The 20,329-nt window shown below is 36.4% G+C and overlaps 1 protein-coding gene across 5 annotated transcripts in view; it reads left to right on the top strand.

The window, feature by feature from the left end:
* Nucleotides 1-20,329, top strand: part of Ulk4 (unc-51 like kinase 4) — a 536,812-nt gene that overhangs the window by 143,916 nt on the left and 372,567 nt on the right. For all 5 annotated transcript variants that reach the window (XM_046437488.2, XM_046437490.2, XM_046437489.2 and 2 more), the window contains one exon: nucleotides 16,518-16,645. In XM_046437488.2, coding sequence (XP_046293444.1) covers nucleotides 16,518-16,645 — 128 coding nt within the window. The remainder of the gene's footprint in view (nucleotides 1-16,517; nucleotides 16,646-20,329) is intronic.

Genomic DNA, 20,329 nt, shown 5'->3' with positions numbered 1-20,329 from the left:
TTTTATTTTAAAGCTCCTGATTTGCTTTTTTGTTCTTATTAGCAATGTTATTAACAACAAGAGGCACCCATCTTTTCATTTATTGGGTTTTGGGACCATTTGTGATCTCCAGTTTCCTTTTGTTTTTTAGAAGGATATTTGAAGATGGAAACACTGTGATTATCATTTTTCTATTTCTTAAGTTTTACCTGAAGCCCCAGAATATACCAAATTTTCAGAACTTTATCCTTCATTGCAAATGATAAGGCTTATTAAACCCACTGACTTTGAACATTACCACACATGTTTGAATGGAAAAACATTCTGACAGATTAGTGATGTGGCATTTGTAAATGACAGACAGATAGAATGTGATGGGGCTTTAGGGTGAGCCAGTGGGGTGAGTTGACTTCTCTTGTGGTAGTTGTATTATTAGCTGGAGCATCACATGTTTCAGATGCAAGAAAAATATTATCCTTTTAATTCTCTTATGAGTGACAGAATTAGGCATCTTCTTTCAATCTTTAGCTCTTCATGGATGATTGTTGCCATACTTGTTTAGTTTGGGGAAAAATCTGAAGTTAACTAAAAAACATATTTTATTCAGCTTTCAAAAATAATTATCTCTAAATGTCTACTGGGTTCTTCCCATTCCATCTCTTTAGGATTCAGAAAGCATAAATGTAAATTTCACATGTAAATCACACGATTGCATAGGACAACCCTGGTAGCTTTAAGATTATTTTATGGGTGTGAACGAGGGAAACTTTTTTTTTTTTTTGGTTGAACATTTGAGGGATGTAACATTAGATCTTTTTGCCTACCCATGATATGGGTAGGTTGGCTATGGATTTTCTGGGTTCTCTCTCTCTCTGTCTCTCTTTCTCCATTGTCTTGGTCTTTTGAGCTGTGGTCTACATTTCAGATTAATGTTAGAAAGGCCTTGGTTGTGGGATGAAATATTTATTTAAAAATATTTGTGGTTGCTGACCTATCTGGGAATTCCATACTTCAGCGTACAGTTCTGTAATTGATTTTAGATTATAATTGCTTACTGGCAAGATTATTCAGATGAAATAATGAACATCATAGCCCTTCTTGCTTGTGAATTCTAATTAAACTGAGAAATACTAAAAACTAAGCATTATATAATCCTCTTGGGGTCAGATTTGGGGAGGAGAAATGCTGCTGTGTGTAATTTTTAAATCTCAGTTATCTTTATAAAAAATGTTCAAAGTATTTACATAAACCCTAGGATATGAGCAGGTAGAGTGAAATCATGAATGTACATGGGATGCCAGCAGCTCTTTGGGAAGCTACAGAGGGAAGGAGAAGGTGAATTGTGGCAGTCCTGTAAATTGGAGAATCTAGGAATTTCCAGCAAGTGCTTACCCCTTATAGGAAAATTGCTCACTTAAGATAGAAAACTTGGCACGCAGTTCTTAGAAAAGTCACTGAAACCTAAAAAGGGCTTCATAGCCTTACAGTGTGTTGGGTGAGCATAAAAAGACCGGTAGGGTAGGAGTAGGCAAGATTAACTCAAGGCTTTTAGAAACGCCCAATAAAAACTCCCTCCTTGAAGACAGCACCTTATCCTGGAAAAAAACAGAATTAGGAGACATATTAAATATGGTGAGAGCCCTGAGGGCAAAGGCATGGAGGGGACCAGGAAGGGGAGGCACTGGGAAGGTACTGAGGACCTGGCTCTTAGAGGCCATATTTGTATTTCATGGTAACAGAGAGAAAGAGCCTTAGCATCATAAAAATTACAAAGTTATCCAGATCTATCACTCCTTTCTTCGAGGGATCAAACTAGAACCTCTTTCCCAAAAGTACTGTAAAATCGATGTCATTTAAACACCACTAACATAAATTGGTTGTGGTTAAGCCCATAAACAGGTAGTATAAAAGAGTATAAGAAGTGGTTTTGAAAAACATCCTAATAGATAATGAAGAATTATTAGATGAAATATGACCATAAAGGATGTGAACACTATAATATTTTAAAAAACTGAAATTAAGAAATTAATGGAACCTCTTAGAGAACTACACAAATCAGCAATAGAAAAGAAATGGCTATACCTATAGAAAGATACTGAGAAATGGCATATCTCGGGAAAGGCGAGGAAATAAAGGGAAAAGCCAAAATGAAGACAGTTTTATAAAGGAACACAAAAGAATGACACTGTAATACTTGTGAATTGAAGGTGGAGTATCCTTTTTTTTTTGGGGGGGGGGGTAACCAGGGGTTGAACCCAAGATTGCTTAACCACTAAGCCACATCACAGTCCTTTTTGTTTTTATTTTGCGACAGGGTGTTGCTAAGTAGCTTAGGTCTCACTAAGTTACTGAGGCTGGTCTTGGACTTGGAATCCTCCTGCCTCAGCCTCCTGAGCTGCTGGGATTACAGGTGTGCATCACAGTGCCCAGATTAGGTGGAGTCTCTTATCCAAAATGCTAGAGACCAGAAATAGATTTTAAACTTCTTGAATTTTGAAATATTTGCATATATGCATAATGAGAATCATTGGGAATGGGACCCAAGTCTAAACATCACATTGATTGATCTTCCACCTTTGAAAGTAATTAATGTCTGAAAGTAATTATATACAATATTTTGATTATGTCAGCTCCCATGAAGTCAGGTGTGAAATTTTACACTTGTAGCCTCATGTCAGAGTGCAAAAGTTTTTGATTTTGGAGTATTTCAGATTTTTGGATTAGCAATATCCAACCTATAATAAGATATTAGGAATAGAAGAAAAAAGCTCAAATTAAGGGAGAAAATTAGAAGCATTAAAGTGAGTTTTAGAGAAGAAAGTGAATATCCCTGAGGCTGGGGATATAGCTAAGTTGGAAGAGTGTTTTCTTAGCATGCATAAGGCCCTGGGTTTAATCCCTAGTACCCCCCCCCCCCCCCCCCACACACACACACACAAAAGAATCCAACATATAAAGAAGAAATCTAAAAGAAATGGAACAAGTATTGAAATCCATAATCGATTAAGTGTTTTCCTGAAGTAAAAAAAAAAAATTATTCTCTAATAGCAACACTAAGATGTTCTTGAGAAAAGCCTTTTAGACTTCTAAGCAAAAGGACCTAGACACACGGAAAAGAAAAAAAATTATACTGTCATCAGACTTTTCTACAGCAATACTTGATGCCAGAATTCAGTGGAAAAGGTATTTAAGATGGGATGGCTAAGTAAAAAAGATGTGAGTCAAGGATCTTACATTCAATCATTTTATGTCTTGTCTTAGCTTTTTCACTTCTGTGACTAAAAGACCTGACCAGAACAACTATAGAGGAGGAAGAGTTTATTTCAGGGCCCCCAGTTTGAGAGGTCTCAGTCCATAAACAACTGGCTCCATTCCTCAGGGCTCCAAGGATGCAGAACAAGAAGATAGGAGATGATGATAGAGGGAAGTAGCTCACGTCATGATGGGAAAGCAGAGATCTCTACTTCCAGATACAAGACACATCCTCAGTGACTCACATCCTCTAGCCACATCCCACTTGCCTTCAGTTACCATTCAATCCTGTCAGGTGAATAATTCACTGATCTGGTTAAGGCTTTCACAAACCAAATATTTCTTCTCTGAGCCTTCATACATTGTCTCACATATGAGCTTTTGGGGGTCACCTCCTATCCAAACCATAACATGCCTTATGTTGCAGAGATTACAGATATGTATGAATAGAAGAGATCAGTTCCTCTGAGCTCTTCCTGAGGAATCAACCAGAAAATGAGCTTCAGATAACCAAGAAATATTTGAAAAAGCTATGACCTGCAGTGATCTATATTTAACACATACAAGAAGGGGGAAAACATGAAAATTACAACAAACTAGTCAATTGCTTTGTAAATAAATCATTGGTGTGGCTTTAAAAAATGCAAGATTTTATCTCACAACTGAGTACCACACTCTCCATGTTAGAAAGTAACATGTAAAACTCTTGGAACTCAGCTCTTCTTTATTTTAGCTGATGGCACTTAAAAAAAAAAGTGTAAACTACAGTGATTCATTTTTTTCCTCTAAGGCATGTGACCTTGTAACTTCATTGCTGAATAATCAGTAATGCATACTTTAGACTTGATGTGTTTTGGAGGTCACTTCAAGATTTCAGTATTAATATTTAAAATGATTGTATTTAACAGGTCAATTTGTTGATACACATTGGTGAAATAGCTTCCTTGTAGTGTTATTGACATTGGCTGGTAACTCTATTGCTTTTTAAACTTTTTTCTTTGCTTATTAATTTTGACACTAGCTATTGTCCATTTTAATTTTAGCAGTCTAGTTTTGGCTACGTAGCACAACAATGATTAATAAGTGTGAAGTCATGATCTCTATATTATTTGGAAGTACCATGGAAGATCACCAGGAAATTTCATGCATGTAAAATTATTTTGTGAAAAATTTGTATGTTAAATATACTCTGTTTTTTTTTTTCTTGCAAAATTACTAATCATTCACACTTAATGGTTGCTAATCAAGCATTTGGAATATGGAAATTATGCATCTTAATCAGATTGAGCTTAAAACATATTTTTAGTCTACATTAATATGCATTCTCTAAAAGACATTTTACTTGGGTAAACTCCTTTAAGGAAAGCATTATTAGAAACAGTGTCAGATTTAATCAATGTATTGTTTTTCATTTCCAACATTATTAAACAGCAAAATAGTGTCTGTACAGTTATCTACATAATTTCTCATTGTTTTTTCTTGAGGCTATTATCAATGGATGGCCAGGCTCTATTTCTTTATTTTTAGCTGACAGAGGGTTGAAGAACATCAGTTTTACCTCTTGAAATTTGCAGGAAATAATTATGAAGATTTCTTCCTCATTGCTAGTTTAATAATTCTGTCTTTATGAGATATATAAGAGGAATATTTTACTATTTTGCTTAATTTTGATTAATTTTTTTGTTGATGAATATTTCATATATTTTGGACAAATTCCTAACATTTTGAATGGCTCACCATATCGTCTGTAGTTAGAATAGATGCCTATTCTGAAATCACCAGTGAGCACCACTCACTCCTGGTGGTGAATGTTGGACATATACTTGTGCTATGCTTTGAGTTATAGAACTCAACAGCTTCTACTGTGGTCAAGCAGTGGTAGTGGTCTAAGTTTTACTATTCTCACTGTATGTAATATTTAGGTATGTTGAGCTGTATGACAAAGTGAATTTAAATCAAAGTTGGATGCAGAGTGGATTGCAAGCTGTAGTGACCCGAGGCCATTTTTTGGTTCTCTAAAGGTAGTGTTGATTATTTATCTATGACACTAAGTCTTAGCCTGCAGCCTGTAATCTTCCTTCCTCAAATGTTGTAAGAGGAATACTGTTCTAGAAGTATGGTGCCTGTTCTGAAGAATAAATATGGAGCTCTGGTCAATTAGTTGTAGAGGGTCAAAGTCATTACTTTTTATTCAGTTTTTTTTTTATGACTAAATGAGGATTTGTTTAGGGTAGAAGGCATTTTGGATTATGTTTAAAATTGTACTGCATTATCTTAAGTTATTCAGAGTTGTGTTATGAATAAATTTTATGTCATTCTTTTACTTCTGATTTTTTAATTTTTTTGTTGACTCCATAAGCATGGCACTAATTATGCAAGATTTAGTAATGGCTGAGTAATATACACTAATAAAAATATAATAGACATCATCATCACTTATTATCTGACCTTTCTGTGTTTTAAAATCTATTGCTGTATGAAAAATTTTTATACCTGGAAAAATTTCCTTTTTATATGCTTAAGTTATGTTTCATTTAGTTATTGCTATGTTATCAAACCACTGAAAAATGTAGTAACTTAGACAAGAACAGTGAGTTGTTATGTTCATGATTCTGTAACATGTGCAATGCTGTGTTAGCTGAGGTGGTACTGGAGAACTTTCCTCATGACTCATTCATGACAGACAAGTTGGTGCTAGTTCTGTGGAAATTCCCTTGAAGTTTAGGGGTGGGGTCTGTGTGCCTTCTGTATGGACCTCCACAGGCTGTTTGGGCTTCCTCATAGCATGGTGGCTGGGTTCTAAAACAAAGTGTTCCAGGAAAACCAGGTGCAGCTTCATGACCCTTTCAGGCCTATCTGTGGTGTCATGTAGCACCACTTCTGCTATTTCCTTTCCCCCTTCCTTCCCTTTGAGATATATCTATCATTTTTTTTTTTTTTTTTTTTTTTTTGTGAAGAACACTAATCTGGGTATTAGATGATGTATTAGTTACAATTAAGACTTAACAAATCACCAATTTTATTTTTACATGGTAAAATTGTTTTCTGTTTTTGTTTGTCTTATAACAATACTACTATGAGCATTTTTTAACATAAAACTCACTTATCATCACTTTGTCAGCATTTCTTCAGATACAATAGCTATGTTAGAACAAAATAACATTTGTAAGGCCTTTGAGAAATAATAAGTTCTTTCCTGCTAGCTATAAGAAGGAATAAGAATCTAGTGTACTGCCAGCTGTGTTTAAGATTTATTCATTTACCGGGGATCCTGCAGCACTAACTGCCACCCACTTTCATCTTTGCTAGTCTGCTTTGCATAAAGCAGATTCTTATTCTAACTTTGCATTTCCCTGACTACTAGTGAGGACAACCATATTTTTGTTAGGTTTAAATCAATCTCTGTTACATGTATTGAAGCATTATCCTTTAAATACATTGTTTTTCAATTATTCATTTCTAGTGTATAAAAATATACCAGGTCTTCCTAAACTCATTTGATTTTTGAGGTTAGAGTTATAAGTTTTTTGCTTGGTTGTGTCACTTGGTGGTTTTATTTCAGTGTCCATGATTTTTTTTTTATTGGTTAAAGTTGTTGATACATAAAGATACTGATTCTTGCAGTAACTTTTAAGTATTTCAGGTCTTTTCCCTATGTATCTATTCATTTTGACAGATACATAGTGTCATAATGTTGCTCCCCTCCTTATGTAAATTTTAACAACCTATTTGGAATCTTTGTAGTTTAAGAACTGTAATAAGAGTATCATTTAATGACATCTTTAATTTTTTAAATTCTTAAATACACTTGCATTTCTTTTTTGTATTTTGTCTTTTCCATAATAGTAATGTACTTCTTGCAGCTTTATGCTTTATGGTATTTTTTAGAATCTGGATAGACAAAAGCCTTCAGTCACTGTATCCAGCCTGGATATTTTCTTCACTATATTTTAAAGTTGAGGAAACCAGATCAGAGATTATTTTGCCAAGAAAGGTGGCCTTCATATTTAGGTTTTCTTGACACTGGATCTCAAGTTCTTTAACAACATCTTATGTTACCATTCCATTTATTCAAGGGCTTCATTATCACTCAGTAAGAATCTAGTGTTTTTTGTCCTGCATTTCTCTTTTTAGCTTTTCCCTCATAAGTGGGTTTTTTTTTTTTGTTGCTATTAATCAATTTTTCTTTAAATCTAGAATGTTTAAAAAATGTTTATTTTAATATAAAACTGAGTAAGATCACATATATTTGGTGTGCATTAAACATTTTTAAAAGAAGCTAAAACACTTGTGATTTTGAAACTGGAACTTTGAGATGAAGCTTGATTTTCTGTGCTAGCGGACAAGAATAGTTTTTCTGCTTCTGCTGGCAGGTGAGGTCTGCAGAAGGTGCAGTTCTCAATGGTGGGCTGTGCTGCCCTCTGCTGTTGCAGCAGACCCCAGCAGTTCACCATCAATTTCTTCTTTCTGGGTTCTTGTCCTGTGAATTTGGAGAATGAACTCCACACACCAGGATGAGTGAGTGTAATGGAAGGATCTATTGAAGAATAGGAACAGAACTCTCTGTCCCCAAGAGTGCTAGAGTAGGGGTTTATATATCACATGGTTCACTGTTATTGGTCCACATTTATGCTAATTAGGTTTTGAAATCGTACTCACAGTGTTGGTTATCCCTGAAGCCCATTCAGGTTTGCTTTACTTTCATTTTCTCCCTGCTTAGGGAAGGAGGAGGTTGAAGTCATTGAATTGTGCATGCTCAGTGGGGTGTCTGTAGTTGTAGCATTGTGTTGAGTGAGCTTGTGTAGTGGCCATCTCCACTGTGTGCAAGCTGGGCTGCAGTGGCATGATGGGGTCAGCTTGCCCCAGCCTACCTCAGTGCTGGCCCACTGTGCTTCAGGACCACTACACCTGCATAGTGGACTCCACATCACCACAGGCTGCGCTCCATCCCACCCTGGCTGCCACCCCACTGCTCTGCCACTCCACTGCTCTGCCACTCCCCTACCAGTTTTTGGCAAGGACCGTTAGGCTAGCTGTGTTGTTTGGCAGCCAGACAGCCATGTCAATTTTATTTTCTTTGCACTTGTTCATTTTCTTAGTTTCTTGCTATTTATACTAGTCTTCTGTTGTATTCCTTTGTGAAGGAGGTTTAAATAGATTTCCTTTTTTCATCGTCTTGAGTCTTTTTTAGTTCCTTATCAGTTTGGATAAGGAGTGTAGAATTTTGGATAGCTTTAAAGTAAGGAATAGTGAACTTTCTGCAAAGTGCCATCTAAATAGGCCATTTGTGTTCATTAATGTAAGTTAAGTACTTACAAGGTATTCCCTCATTCTTCTTGAGATAAAAGACAGAATTAGACAAAAACAGGCAGCTGATAACAAGTGGTGGTGCAGATGTAAAGCTCTCATTTTGGTGGAGAGTAAATTGAGACTCTCTGAAGGTAGCAGTTCTACTCCAGGTACCTACCCAGAGAAATGGATGTGTGTGTTCATAAGAAGACATGTACAAAAATGTCCATATGGCTTCCCTAATAATAGTACCCACTCTAACTCAAATATCCATGAGTAGAGTGGATACAGAAATATTTACATCTTCACACAATGGCATATATACAACAATAAAACAGAACTATTTCCATACATAATACCTAGAGTCAGCTTTTACTTCATTCCATCAAACCCAGGCAATAGTTATTTTTTTCATTCTTTTGTTATATCTTTGCTCTCTCCTCTTTTTTCTTTATAAATTCAGTGAGTTATTTTCTTGATGTTTTTCAGAGAGCCACCATTTTTAATTATTTTCCTTTTGTTGTATTTTCTACCTTAATAGTTCTGTGTGCATCTTTCCTATTTCATTCCTTTTGTCTCAGTTTGGATATTTTGTTTCAGCTTTTTATGTTGGGCATTTAGTTTAGGTTTTTTTTTTTTTTGATTTTCACTTAGATATCTATTTATACATTGTATAATTAATGCTTTTTTTTGTATCCCATAGATTCCGATATGTACTGTTTTTACTATGTTCTGCAATTTTGTCTCCCCTCTCCCCCACTTTTTAAGGTCACTTAACAGTTTTAAAACTTTTCAGATAAAACTTTTGGGTCCTTGATGTGTTTATTAATTTCATTTTTTATATTCTCAAAAATGATTTTTAATGGATTTAATTAAGGTTTTCTTTGTGACCAATTTAAAGGAACATTTCATGATTAGTTAAGAAAAAGGTTTATTTCCTTATTATGTTTCTAAGGAAAACATGTACATATACACAGATGGGTATGTTCATCCTGTTCTTCCAATGTGCTTTATAAATCATTGCTTATACAGCCTGTGCATACATGTTGGGGGTAGTGTGGAGGTATGTGTTTATTTTTTAGTCTGGTTGTAGGCTCCCTGGAGGATATCATGTTTTCTGTTATCTTAAAGACCATTATAGTTCTTTGGTATGCATTGTCACATCTGTTTTTTTTTTTTTTTTAAATATTTTTCAAATTTGTTGTTGGACACAATACCTTTATTTTATTTCTTCATTTTTATGTGATGTTGAGGATTGAACCCAGCACCTCGCATGTACTAAGCGAGTGCTCTACCACTGAGCCATAACCCCAGCCCTGTTACATCTGTTTTTGAATTAAAATATGGCATTTCCCCCCTCTGATTAAAAAAAAAAAAAGGTCTATTTCATATTACTTGAGCATGAATTTTGATGTATACTCCTAACATCCAATCTATTGTTTATATTATTTAGGCCTTCTATATCCTGTGTATTTTTGTTCTTTTTGGTAGGCTTGGACTTAGGGGTGTGATTAAGATTGTTACTTATCACATCTGTGTAGTTTTTACTTTAGAAAGGGGGGTTGTTGGACTATTTAGGGTACACCATTCACTACTGCATTCATTGCTGTAATAAGTTTGTTAATAGTGGCCTTTGGCATTATACAGTGTTCTTTTTGTTGTGTACCATGTTTTTGTCTAATTCTGTCTTATATATCAAGAAGAATGATGGAATACCTTGTATATCAGAAATGTCCATCCTGTTTTTGCTTGAATTGGTCTGATATATGTATATATTAGTAAAATTTTGTATTGCTTTAGAAATGTACATACTAAGTGCAATTCACTGGGTTTTATTGGTTTTGAGTTCAGAGGAGTAACACCTGCAAGGAAGGCATGGTGGCACATGTTTGTAATTCCAGCAGCTTGGGAAGCTGAGGCAGGAGGATCAAATGTTTAAAACCAGCCTCAGCAATTTAGTGAGGTCCTAAGGAACGTAACAAGACCCTGTCTCAAAAAAAGTGGAGGGGGCTGGGGATGTGGCTAAATGGTTAACCCTGAGGTTCAATCCCCAGTATAAACAAACGAACCAATAAACCTACATAGACTCTTGTCAGCACCACAGAAGGGTATAGAATAATTCCCTCATCTCAAAGAATGATCTTGTGCAGCTCCTTTTTTAGTAAGACTTTCCCATCCCGATTTTGGCAATTACTGATGTCCTGTCTACCTTAGTTTTTTATTTATTTATTTTTTTATTGGCACCTTTTAGTTACATGATAATAGGATTCATTTTGACATAATTATAAAAGCATGGAATGTAATTTGTTTAGTCCCCCTTCCTTTTCCCTCATCCCTCCCCCTGTTTTCTTCCCTTATTTTACTGCTCTTTCTGGTGTTTAATTAGTGTTTTGTGTATGTATATGATGGTGAGATTCACTGTGGTGTATTCATATAGGAAATTTAGGTCAGATTCATTCCACTCTTTCCCAGTTTCATCCCTCCTACCTTACAGATTTACTTTCTCCATTTTTTTTTTCTACTTAACATTACACACTTGAAACTCATTTGTGCTTTTTTTAATAGAGTAAAAATTATTGCTTAGTAGTATTTCATTATGTGGATGTATCACATACTCACGAAGGACATGTGTATTGCATTCAGGTTATGACTACCATGAATAATGTGGCTATTAATGTTTGTGTACAAGTATGTTTTTGTAAACATAAATTTTCATTGCATAAGAATAAACACATATTGGTATATGGGAAGGGGTATATATTCCCCAAAGATAAACTTAAAATAACCCTTTTTACTCTAAACTTCTAAAATTTGGATTCATCAGGGCTTAGTGCTGCGGAAAGGCATATGTGTCCAAAAAATGTACATAAGCCCAAGGTACTTTGGAAGGATATTCTAACAAGACAATGGAAAGGTCCTGACCCAGTAATTGTCTGGAGTCGGGGGTCTGTTTGTGTGTTTCCACAGGGAGAACAGCAGCCGATTTGGATTCCAGAGAGATTAACCAAGGTCCTGACCCAGTGATTGTCTGGAGTCGGGGGTCTGTTTATGTGTTTCCACAGGGAGAACAGCAGCCAATTTGGATTCCAGAGAGATTAACTAAAGCGATTTCTACAGACCAAAAAGAAGATGATTTGGCTCAAATCCATAACAACTGATATCCAAAACTCCAGTTTGGTTATTCTTACATCTGCGACAGAACCAGGATGCTTTTTTCAATATCTATTTTATTATTGCCCTTTCCCACATCATAAAGTTCTATTTTGTTTTTTGAGCTCATACAGACCTAGGTTAATGTTTTGCTGATCAGTTCTATTTTTTGACTATAGAGTTTTTAAACATTGCAATGGAGATTTCACCTGTAAAAAGTTATAAGGCCTTTACTATTATATTATGTGTTGTGTGCACACTTGTGTTTTATGTTGTATGTTTGTACGTACTTATGTCCATTCCCTGCCCTTTCAGACTGCCAGCTGATGATTGGCTCAGAGTGGCCCCAGCAACTTGTAGCTGATTGGCTCCTCTGTGGTGATGCTCATTGGGCTGTTTCCCTGCCCTTGCAGACTATGGAGCTGCTCATTGGGGGACTTTTTTGGCTCTGCACACGCAACCCAGCCAATCAGCCTCAAGAGCAGGAGGAGTGGGGGAGGTTGAGAGGCTTGTGGGAAGCTGGTGGTGGCAGTTGGGCTCTGAGGGTTTTTCCTGAGGAGCTGTTTTGTTTGGTGTGTGGGGTTCTAAAAATAAAGTTTGTTTCTTTTGACAAATGGCTCCTGAATTGTGCCCAGCCAGACTGCGGCAGGTATATGTTTAATATTAGTTTTTAAACTGCCGAATTATTTTCCAGAATGTTGTACCATTTTTCCACTCCCATTAACAATGTAGAAAAATTTTAATAGTTCCATGCAGTCATAATTTTTCACTTTGGTCATTCTAATGAATGTATACTGGTATCTCATTGTGATCTTAATTTGCATTACTATAATGATCATGATATTAAGCATACCGAGCATCTTTTCAAATGGTAGTTGACATCCTTGCTGAAATGTCTGTTGAAATATTTTGTGCATTTAAAACTTCTTAATGCTGAATTTTAAGAATTCTTTATACAAGTATTTTCTGCTCATATGTATCTTACAGTGATTTCATAGAGGAAGTTTAATTTTAATTAACTGTCAATTATTTCTTTTATGGACTGTGATTTGGATTTCATATCTAAGAACACTTCCTAATTGAAGATTATGAACATTTTTTTTCCTTTAAGAGTTCGTAGTTTTACATTTTGCTTGATTATACAGTCTGTTTTGGGTTAATTTTTGCATAGATGGTTTAAAGTTTAGTTAATTTGAAGTTATTTTTTTTCCCATGTGAATATCGAGTTGTTCAGCATTTTTTGTTAAAGAATATCCTTTCTTCAAAACTGCCTTTGTACTTTTGTCATAAACTATTTGATTTTATTTCTAAACACTGTCTTATTTCCTTGGACTATATGGCTATCATTTTGTGAGTACCACATTGTTGGATTACTGTAGTTTTTGGTCAGAAAACCATTATGTGATTTTCTTTCTCACCCGAATTGTTTGATCAATTCTAATTCCTTTTTCTTTATATATTTTAAAGTTAGCTGGTCTGTATCTATAAAATATCCTTCTGTCATTTTGATTAAAATTGCATTAATTTTTTAGGTCAATTTGGGGAGAAGTGCTATCTTTAATTTAGCTCTTTTACTCTATCACATAGAACGTCTGTCCTTAAACCTTTATCAGTCTTTTATATTTATGCAATTTTCACTGTAAAGACTCTATTTTTGGCCTGGTGTATGGTGCACACCTATAATACCAGCAGCTCGAGAGGCTGAGGCAGGAGGATCATGAATTCAAAGCCAGCTTCAGCAAAAAGTGTGGTGCTAAGCAACTCAGTGAGACCCTGTCTCTAAATAAAATACAAAATAGGGCTGGGGATGTGGCTCAGTGATCAAGTGCCCCTGAGTTCAATCCTTGGTCTATTTCTCCCCACCCCCGAAAAAGAATCTATTTTTGTTAGGTTTAAACCAGTTTGTCGTTGTAGCTATTGAAAGATGTTATTTTACAAACACTGTTTTCCAATTACTCATTTCTAATATACAGAAATATACCAGGTCTCGCTAATCCCACTTGTTGGGGAATTTTTTTTTGGTGTATTCCTTGTGGATTTTCTACAGTCATATCTGTTAACATTTCTTCCATTCCAATTCCAGTGTCTTTTAAATATTCTTTTTCCTTGTTGCATTGGCTATAGGTTTCAGTAAAATATGGAATCATGGGTGAGGAGAGTGGACATCATTGCTTAATTCCCAGTTCCTAGAAGTATCCAGTGAAATGTGATATTAGCTGTAGAGTTTTTCTAGATGTCTGTTTTCAGATTGAGGATGGTCCCTTCTATTCCTAGCTTGCTGTGAAAATTTTCAAAAAATTGTAAATAGTTGAATTTTATCAAATACTTTTTCATTATCAATTGGTTATCATGTAAATTTTCTCTTTGTATCTGTCATGTGATGTTTTACACTGGTTTTTCAAATGTTGAATTCGTCTTGGATTTCTGGGATATACCCCACTTGGTCATAATGACTTCCGATTTATTGCTGGATTCAACTTGCTTGTATTTTGTTGAATTTTTGTACTTGTTTTTCCTTCTCTCTATGCAATTAACTTCCTTTTTAAAAAATCTGTTTTAGTTGTAGATGGACACAATACCTTTGTTTATTTTTATGTGGTGCTGGGAATTGAACCCAGTGCCTCACGTATGCTTAGGCAAGTGCTGTACCACTGAGCCACCACCCCAGCTCACATTAACTTCCTTTTCTTATGTAATTGATTTACTTGGATGTTTCTCATGTCTATAAGTGCTTGTTTAATGATGTTTCCTTAAGATTGATAATACAGTTTACCTGGGCTTCATCATTGGTTTTTTTTTTTTAAATTTTGGATGGGTGGTAACTTATACCATTTTTAATGCTCTAACCAAAATACCTCAGGCTGGCTGATGAATGAACAACAGAAAATTGTTGCTTACAGTTCTGGAGGCTAGGAAGTCCAAGGTCAAGGAGCCAGCAGATATGGTGTGTAGTAAGAATGTATTCCTCAACAATGCCACCTTGTACATGTCCTCTCATGGTCAAAAGGGCAGACAAGGTCCCTGGCACCTCTTTTATGGGGGTAGTGGACCCTTTTGTGAGGGTACAGTTCACAAGACCTTATCACCTTCCTACCGTCCCAATACTTACAGAGTCATGGTGAAAATTTCAACCTTGAAATTTTGTGGGAGGAGAAAAACACTCAGACCACAGCAGATGGAGCCAGCTTTTCATCAGCTGAAATCTTTAGATTCTCATTTATTTTTGTCTTTCCATGAAATAGCCATTTATGAATGTTGCCTGCAGTGTTTTTGAAATGTGTTAATGTGATTCTATGTAGAAAAAAATTAGAGGTTCCAATTTTCAAGGGATTAGTTTTGTAGTTTCTTTTATTTTTTAGGTACACTATTGATATTTATGACAAGAAAATTATCCCTTTACTAATTTTTTACTAATGTACCAAAGCACATTGGCTAGTTTTATGTGGTTCTTTTTTTTCATTTATTGCATTTTATTTCCATATGGAATTTAACATTCCCTTTTCTCACATCTCTCACACTTTTTCTCTTTAAATAAATCGTTTATGAACATGTTCTCCGCTCTGATAGATTTATGAATCTTTCTCTCTGCCCTTTTACCTCTTGTACCACACCCTTTCTTTTTAAAATTAGAGCATTATATATAGCAGTTGGATTCATTTTGGAAAACATCATACATGTAAGGAATTTTTCAATCCCTGTTTTCTTCCCTCTCCCTCCCCGTAGTCTCCTCCTTCTCTGCTAATCTTCCTTTTGCTCTTTTTTTAAAATTTGTCTTTTATTGGTACTTTCTAAATATACAGAAAGGGTGAAATTCTCTGTGGCATATTTATATATGCATATAATGTGGGTTTGTTAAAATTTGTTAAACTTATTCCATATTTCCTCTCCTTTCCTGTCTCCTCTGTCCTTCTCAGTCTCCTCCTGCTCCACTAATCAATCTTCCCTATATCTTTGATATCTGAACTAGGAAAGGCCTGAGGTTTCTGATTTTTTGTTTTTAGTTTTGTTTGGTACTGGGAATTGTACCCAGAAGTACCTTACTACATCCCAAACCCTTTTTATTTCTATTTTCTTTTATGTTAAAAAGGGGTCTAAGTTGTTATTTAAAAACACATTTATGATTGTAAATTTTTCTCACCTGGCAATAGAATATTCAGTGTAAAGGCACCAAGGCATGGCAGAAAAAAAAAAAAAAACAAAAAAATTGAGCTCCCCGAGTCTTCCGTAAGCACACAGTATTTATATCTCTGGTTTCTTCTATTTATTGACTCTGTGTGTGTGTGTGTGTTTTATATTTGTGTATCAATGTACACATGAAATAATAATACAGTTGCCTGTTAAGAGGGCAAGTAGCACTCTCAATAGCTATTCTACTATCTGTTGTGACTTAAGAAATGTTGGGTTACCTTCATTTTGTGTTTAAGATCTCAGATGTGGACTAGAGATATAATCTCTGCATGTGCGGGTTTGCTCAGATTGACATCTGAATGCAGATGTGACTGCCACACATTGAATTGTGTGGTTAATGAGTCAAGAGGTCGGCTTTGTTACTCAGCTGGTCTAGATTCAAATCCAGCTCTGAATTTGGGTATGTTGCTTACCTCTTCAAGATTATTTTTTCTTTATAAAATAGGGATACTACTGTCAATTTTTATGGCAAAACTTTAGGATTAAATGAGAGAATACATATCAAACTTAGTATGGGGTCTAGAACAAATTAAGTGTAAAACAGTAGCTGATACTTTATTTCTTGCTGTCTATTTATTATAATCTATTTACTCTGGGAATTGAAGCCATCCTGGATTTTTCACATTTTCTCAAAAAGGTTTTTTAAATGTCTTCCACAGGATTTTGTCTCCACAATTATACGTCTACTTGACAGCCCCTCAACTTCCATTAGAGCCAAAGCCTTCCTGGTGCTTTTGTATATTGTGATGCATAATCGTGAGATGTTGCTACTCAGCTGCCAAGCAAGGTATGATCTTCTCGGATGGCTTCATCAATAACTTCAATTTAGTTCATGTTTTATTAGTAGTTTCATATGCATTTTACAGGATATTTCTTGGCCTTTATGCATCTGGTATTGAAAACTTTTTTCTAAAAATTTCCAAGAGTTTAATATGTCTTACAATCTCAGCTTAGACACACAAAGAACCTGAGAAGATTCTAAATCTGAAGTGGGGTGTGAAAGTACCTGGGGTACTCTATCTAGATCTGAGCCCACTCTGAGGCAGGGTGTTAGAGTTGGTCCTTTGTACCTTAGGATTTTTAGAACCAATGGTAGGCTTTTTTTGTTGTTGTTGTTGTTGTGAGATTCTGGAATGAGTAGCTGTGAAGGCTCCAGAGGAGCAGACTTGTAAGGTAGGAAGAAAGCTGGGTGGGAGTTCAAGGACTTACTCTGGACTGGGGCTTGTTTTTTTTTTTTTTTTTTTTTTCCCTCTCCATTTCAATTCCTTCCTCTAAAAGGAAGAGATAAGTTCCCTTCAAGCTATGATGCTTTATGATTAACCTCTGTTGAAGCCCAGAGGTTTCCTTAAAATCTGGTTTAATGTTCACTTCTTCATCTAGGTTTTTACTTGTTCTGGAATAAGAAGAGAGTGTGCAATGCTGAGATTGATTTGGATTAGGAATTGGTACAGTTACTTTTTTTTTTCTTTCCCGTAAACATCCAGAGAATTCACAATTGGGCTTTGTGGGCAAAATGGAAAAATTTTGACTGTTATGTTGATATTTATATAACAAGGCAAATTCCCACATGTCTTTTATTGACAGAAGAAAAATAATGATTGAGAATGTTAAAAAAATTTTTTTTGGTAATAGAGTTGTATTAATGAAAAAATTCTTTTTTTATAGGGGAGATAACATTTAGCTTAACTGGTAGTCAAAGTTAGTGTCCACATCATGAAGTCACTTGCAGCTGATCTTTGGTGTGAGCTTTGGCTAATCTTTGAGAATGTCTATTCCTACAGATAAGTGCTGACAAATACTAATATCAATTCATGACTATGGCTATAATTGAATATACTCTTCACATGGAAGGTATTTGCCTTATTCTGTGATTTTTCTCTTGTTGTTTACCTTCTAGCAAGTCATTATATTATAGTTAATCACGTCTAATTCAAGGGTATTTAGAAGCGCTTAATAAGATTTCATTGTTTTTCATCTCTGGGGATTTACTACTTATATCCTTCTTTATTTTCTGCTTATTGTCTTTAAAATTGATGTTTTGAATATTTTGTTTTAGATTGGAAGTGAATCCTGTTGCTGTTAGTCCATAATAGATGGAAGTGGAGGTCACTTGTCTTCATTACTTTTCAATGGCCTTAACAGTGACTTTGCTGCCTTTGATCGCTCCTTATGTCTACCATCATTTTCTACCAGATGAACTAAGTTTCTCAACTTGTGTTCTTAGGTCATTTCTCATTCTCAGTCTGGTTTCTGTAGAGCAGCAGAAGTATCTACACACCGTCGTGACTCATCTTCCCTGCTCAGACTCTTCTGGTACTACCCAGCCATAATAAAATAGTAGCCGGCTCCTCACCAGGACCCACTCTGCCCGGCCTCATCCAGTTCCTGCCCATCTCTTAGCCCTTGTTTTGTAGTCTTTTTGCTCATTTGCTTCCAGTATGCAGGTTTTCTTTTTACTCTTTTTTTAATTTTTAAGTTTGTTTTAATTAGTTATACGTGACAGTACAGTGCTCTTCTTACTCTTTGAATACACTAAGCCTGTTGTACTGCTTTTAAGTCTTTCCCCAATTGCATTCTCAGTGGCTGTGATCTCTTCCCCCCCCCCCCCCCCCAGGGTTTGCTTGGCTAGCTGCCTTGGGTTATTCAGGTCTCTGTTTTTCAGAGAGCCATTCAGATCACTCTATCTGAAACATTTTCTGCAACCCTAACTGCAAAGACTGTTTAACTGGGAGGAATAAAACCATTCAGATGTTCAGTGTCTGGGGACTCATGGCACATCCAGTCCTCCCAGGGAACTGCTGTGACTTCTGTGTGTCTCTAGATGAATATTTAGAAAACTTTACAAATGGCAGGAAACAGATGGCCTGAAGGCACATCCTGACTGAGTCCATGTTGATTCTCTGGAGCAACATAGCCAGCAGGGCAAGTGTGGAGAGCGGATCTCACAGGTGGGCTGCATTCTTCCTGCACTGTGTGGCAGAGATGACACGCCTCTTCTTGAGTCCCTGATGGTGAATATAGACCTTGGAGCTTCTGCAGGGTTCTAAATGCAGATGCTTTCTCTGTGTGATGATTGGGGTCTGTAGTCCTATTCCTACTTCAGAAGTGTCCAGGACATCTGGAGTAGGGCTGAAAGAATTGGTGGGGCCAGCCTGCCCCAGACTGGGAGGCTCTGGGAAGACGACTTTACCTGCTTCCCTTTCCTCACCTGCTTTGGCGCACCTGTCCTCAACTGGTGCTGAGTAGGGGAAGAAATTAGTAGGTCAACGTTTGCCCCAGGCAGTTTTGCAAGACATAGTTCTTGAAGGAGAAAGAACAGGAAGACCAGGCAGCTCTTACTGTGGCAGAACTAATGAAAGAGACAGAAAAGAATTTTAACAATTAATGAAAACACTATGGAGAGGCAGGTTTTTTGGAAAATCAACAGAAGAACTGAGAGACAATGGTCTCTGCTGGGGATGTCATTGCGGCTTTGAAAGTCCATATGAAAGAACACGCTGAACTGTATTGAGCCGGCGACAAAGACATGGGAAATCCATGTGAAAACAATAAGATGGAGTGTGGGTCCAGGAGGCCTCACTTTGCAAAGCGCCAGGAATTCTAGGAGGAGGAGGGACAGATGGCGGATGATTTCTAATCAAGGTAGTTTTAGTAGTCATCTTCAGGTTCAACTTTATGTCTTCTGTATGTGAATGAGAGTAAAGGAGTTAAAAAGGCACAAGACAACAATGGCAGAGGGAAAGATGACTAAAAGTGGATGAGTGTTGTTTCCCCATAACTTTGTATTTTGGATGCTGGAAAGCTGACGGATAAATCTTTACTCATTTAGTGGAAGGAGATTGCTGAAATCTCTTATTGTCTACAAGGGATGAGGCCAATATTAGACATGATTACTACCTGGTAATATTTGGAATGGTAAGGAGATGGGCTTACCAGGTACTTTGAAAGCATAAGTGAGAAATTGCTATGGAGATTTGAGCCATAGCTTTCCTCCTACACTGAGCATCTGGGAGGCTTCTCCTCTCCAACTGTAGCAGGGCTCTTGAGAGGTGTTCTGCATAGTGTGGCTAAGAGGGGATGAGGAGCTTGTGGAAAAGCAGATGACAGTATGAAAGTAAACTTACTCTGTGGGAGGGCCTTAGCTACCTTCCCATTCAAACTCGGACTGCTTGCAGCTTGACTTACCTACTGTTGCCCAGAGTTTGGAGCATCATCTTAGGGAAGCTCTTGGGGATCTGATAAAAGCCCCACAATGGCTGACATTTGAGTGTTCCCTACTACAGCCAGTGGAATTTTGTCCTACACTAGAGGCCATCTGTCATAAGCCCTATTCCTATGTGCAAACTTCCAGCCACACTTCAGTGTCATTTAAAAAAAAAAATCACCAGATATTTGAGGAAGACCTGTGACATGGAACACAGAAACCCAAAGTAAATTAAAAGGATTGGACAGGAATAGACAAGAGTCCATG

Source organism: Marmota monax, unplaced genomic scaffold (genome assembly GCF_021218885.2).
Source record: "Marmota monax isolate L192 unplaced genomic scaffold, Marmota_monax_Labrador192_F-V1.1 WCK01_AAM20220418_F8-fsc00021, whole genome shotgun sequence".
Lineage (NCBI taxonomy): Eukaryota > Metazoa > Chordata > Mammalia > Rodentia > Sciuridae > Marmota > Marmota monax.
Note: the sequence above shows the minus strand (reverse complement) of the source record. Positions and strands in the feature narration are given on the sequence as shown.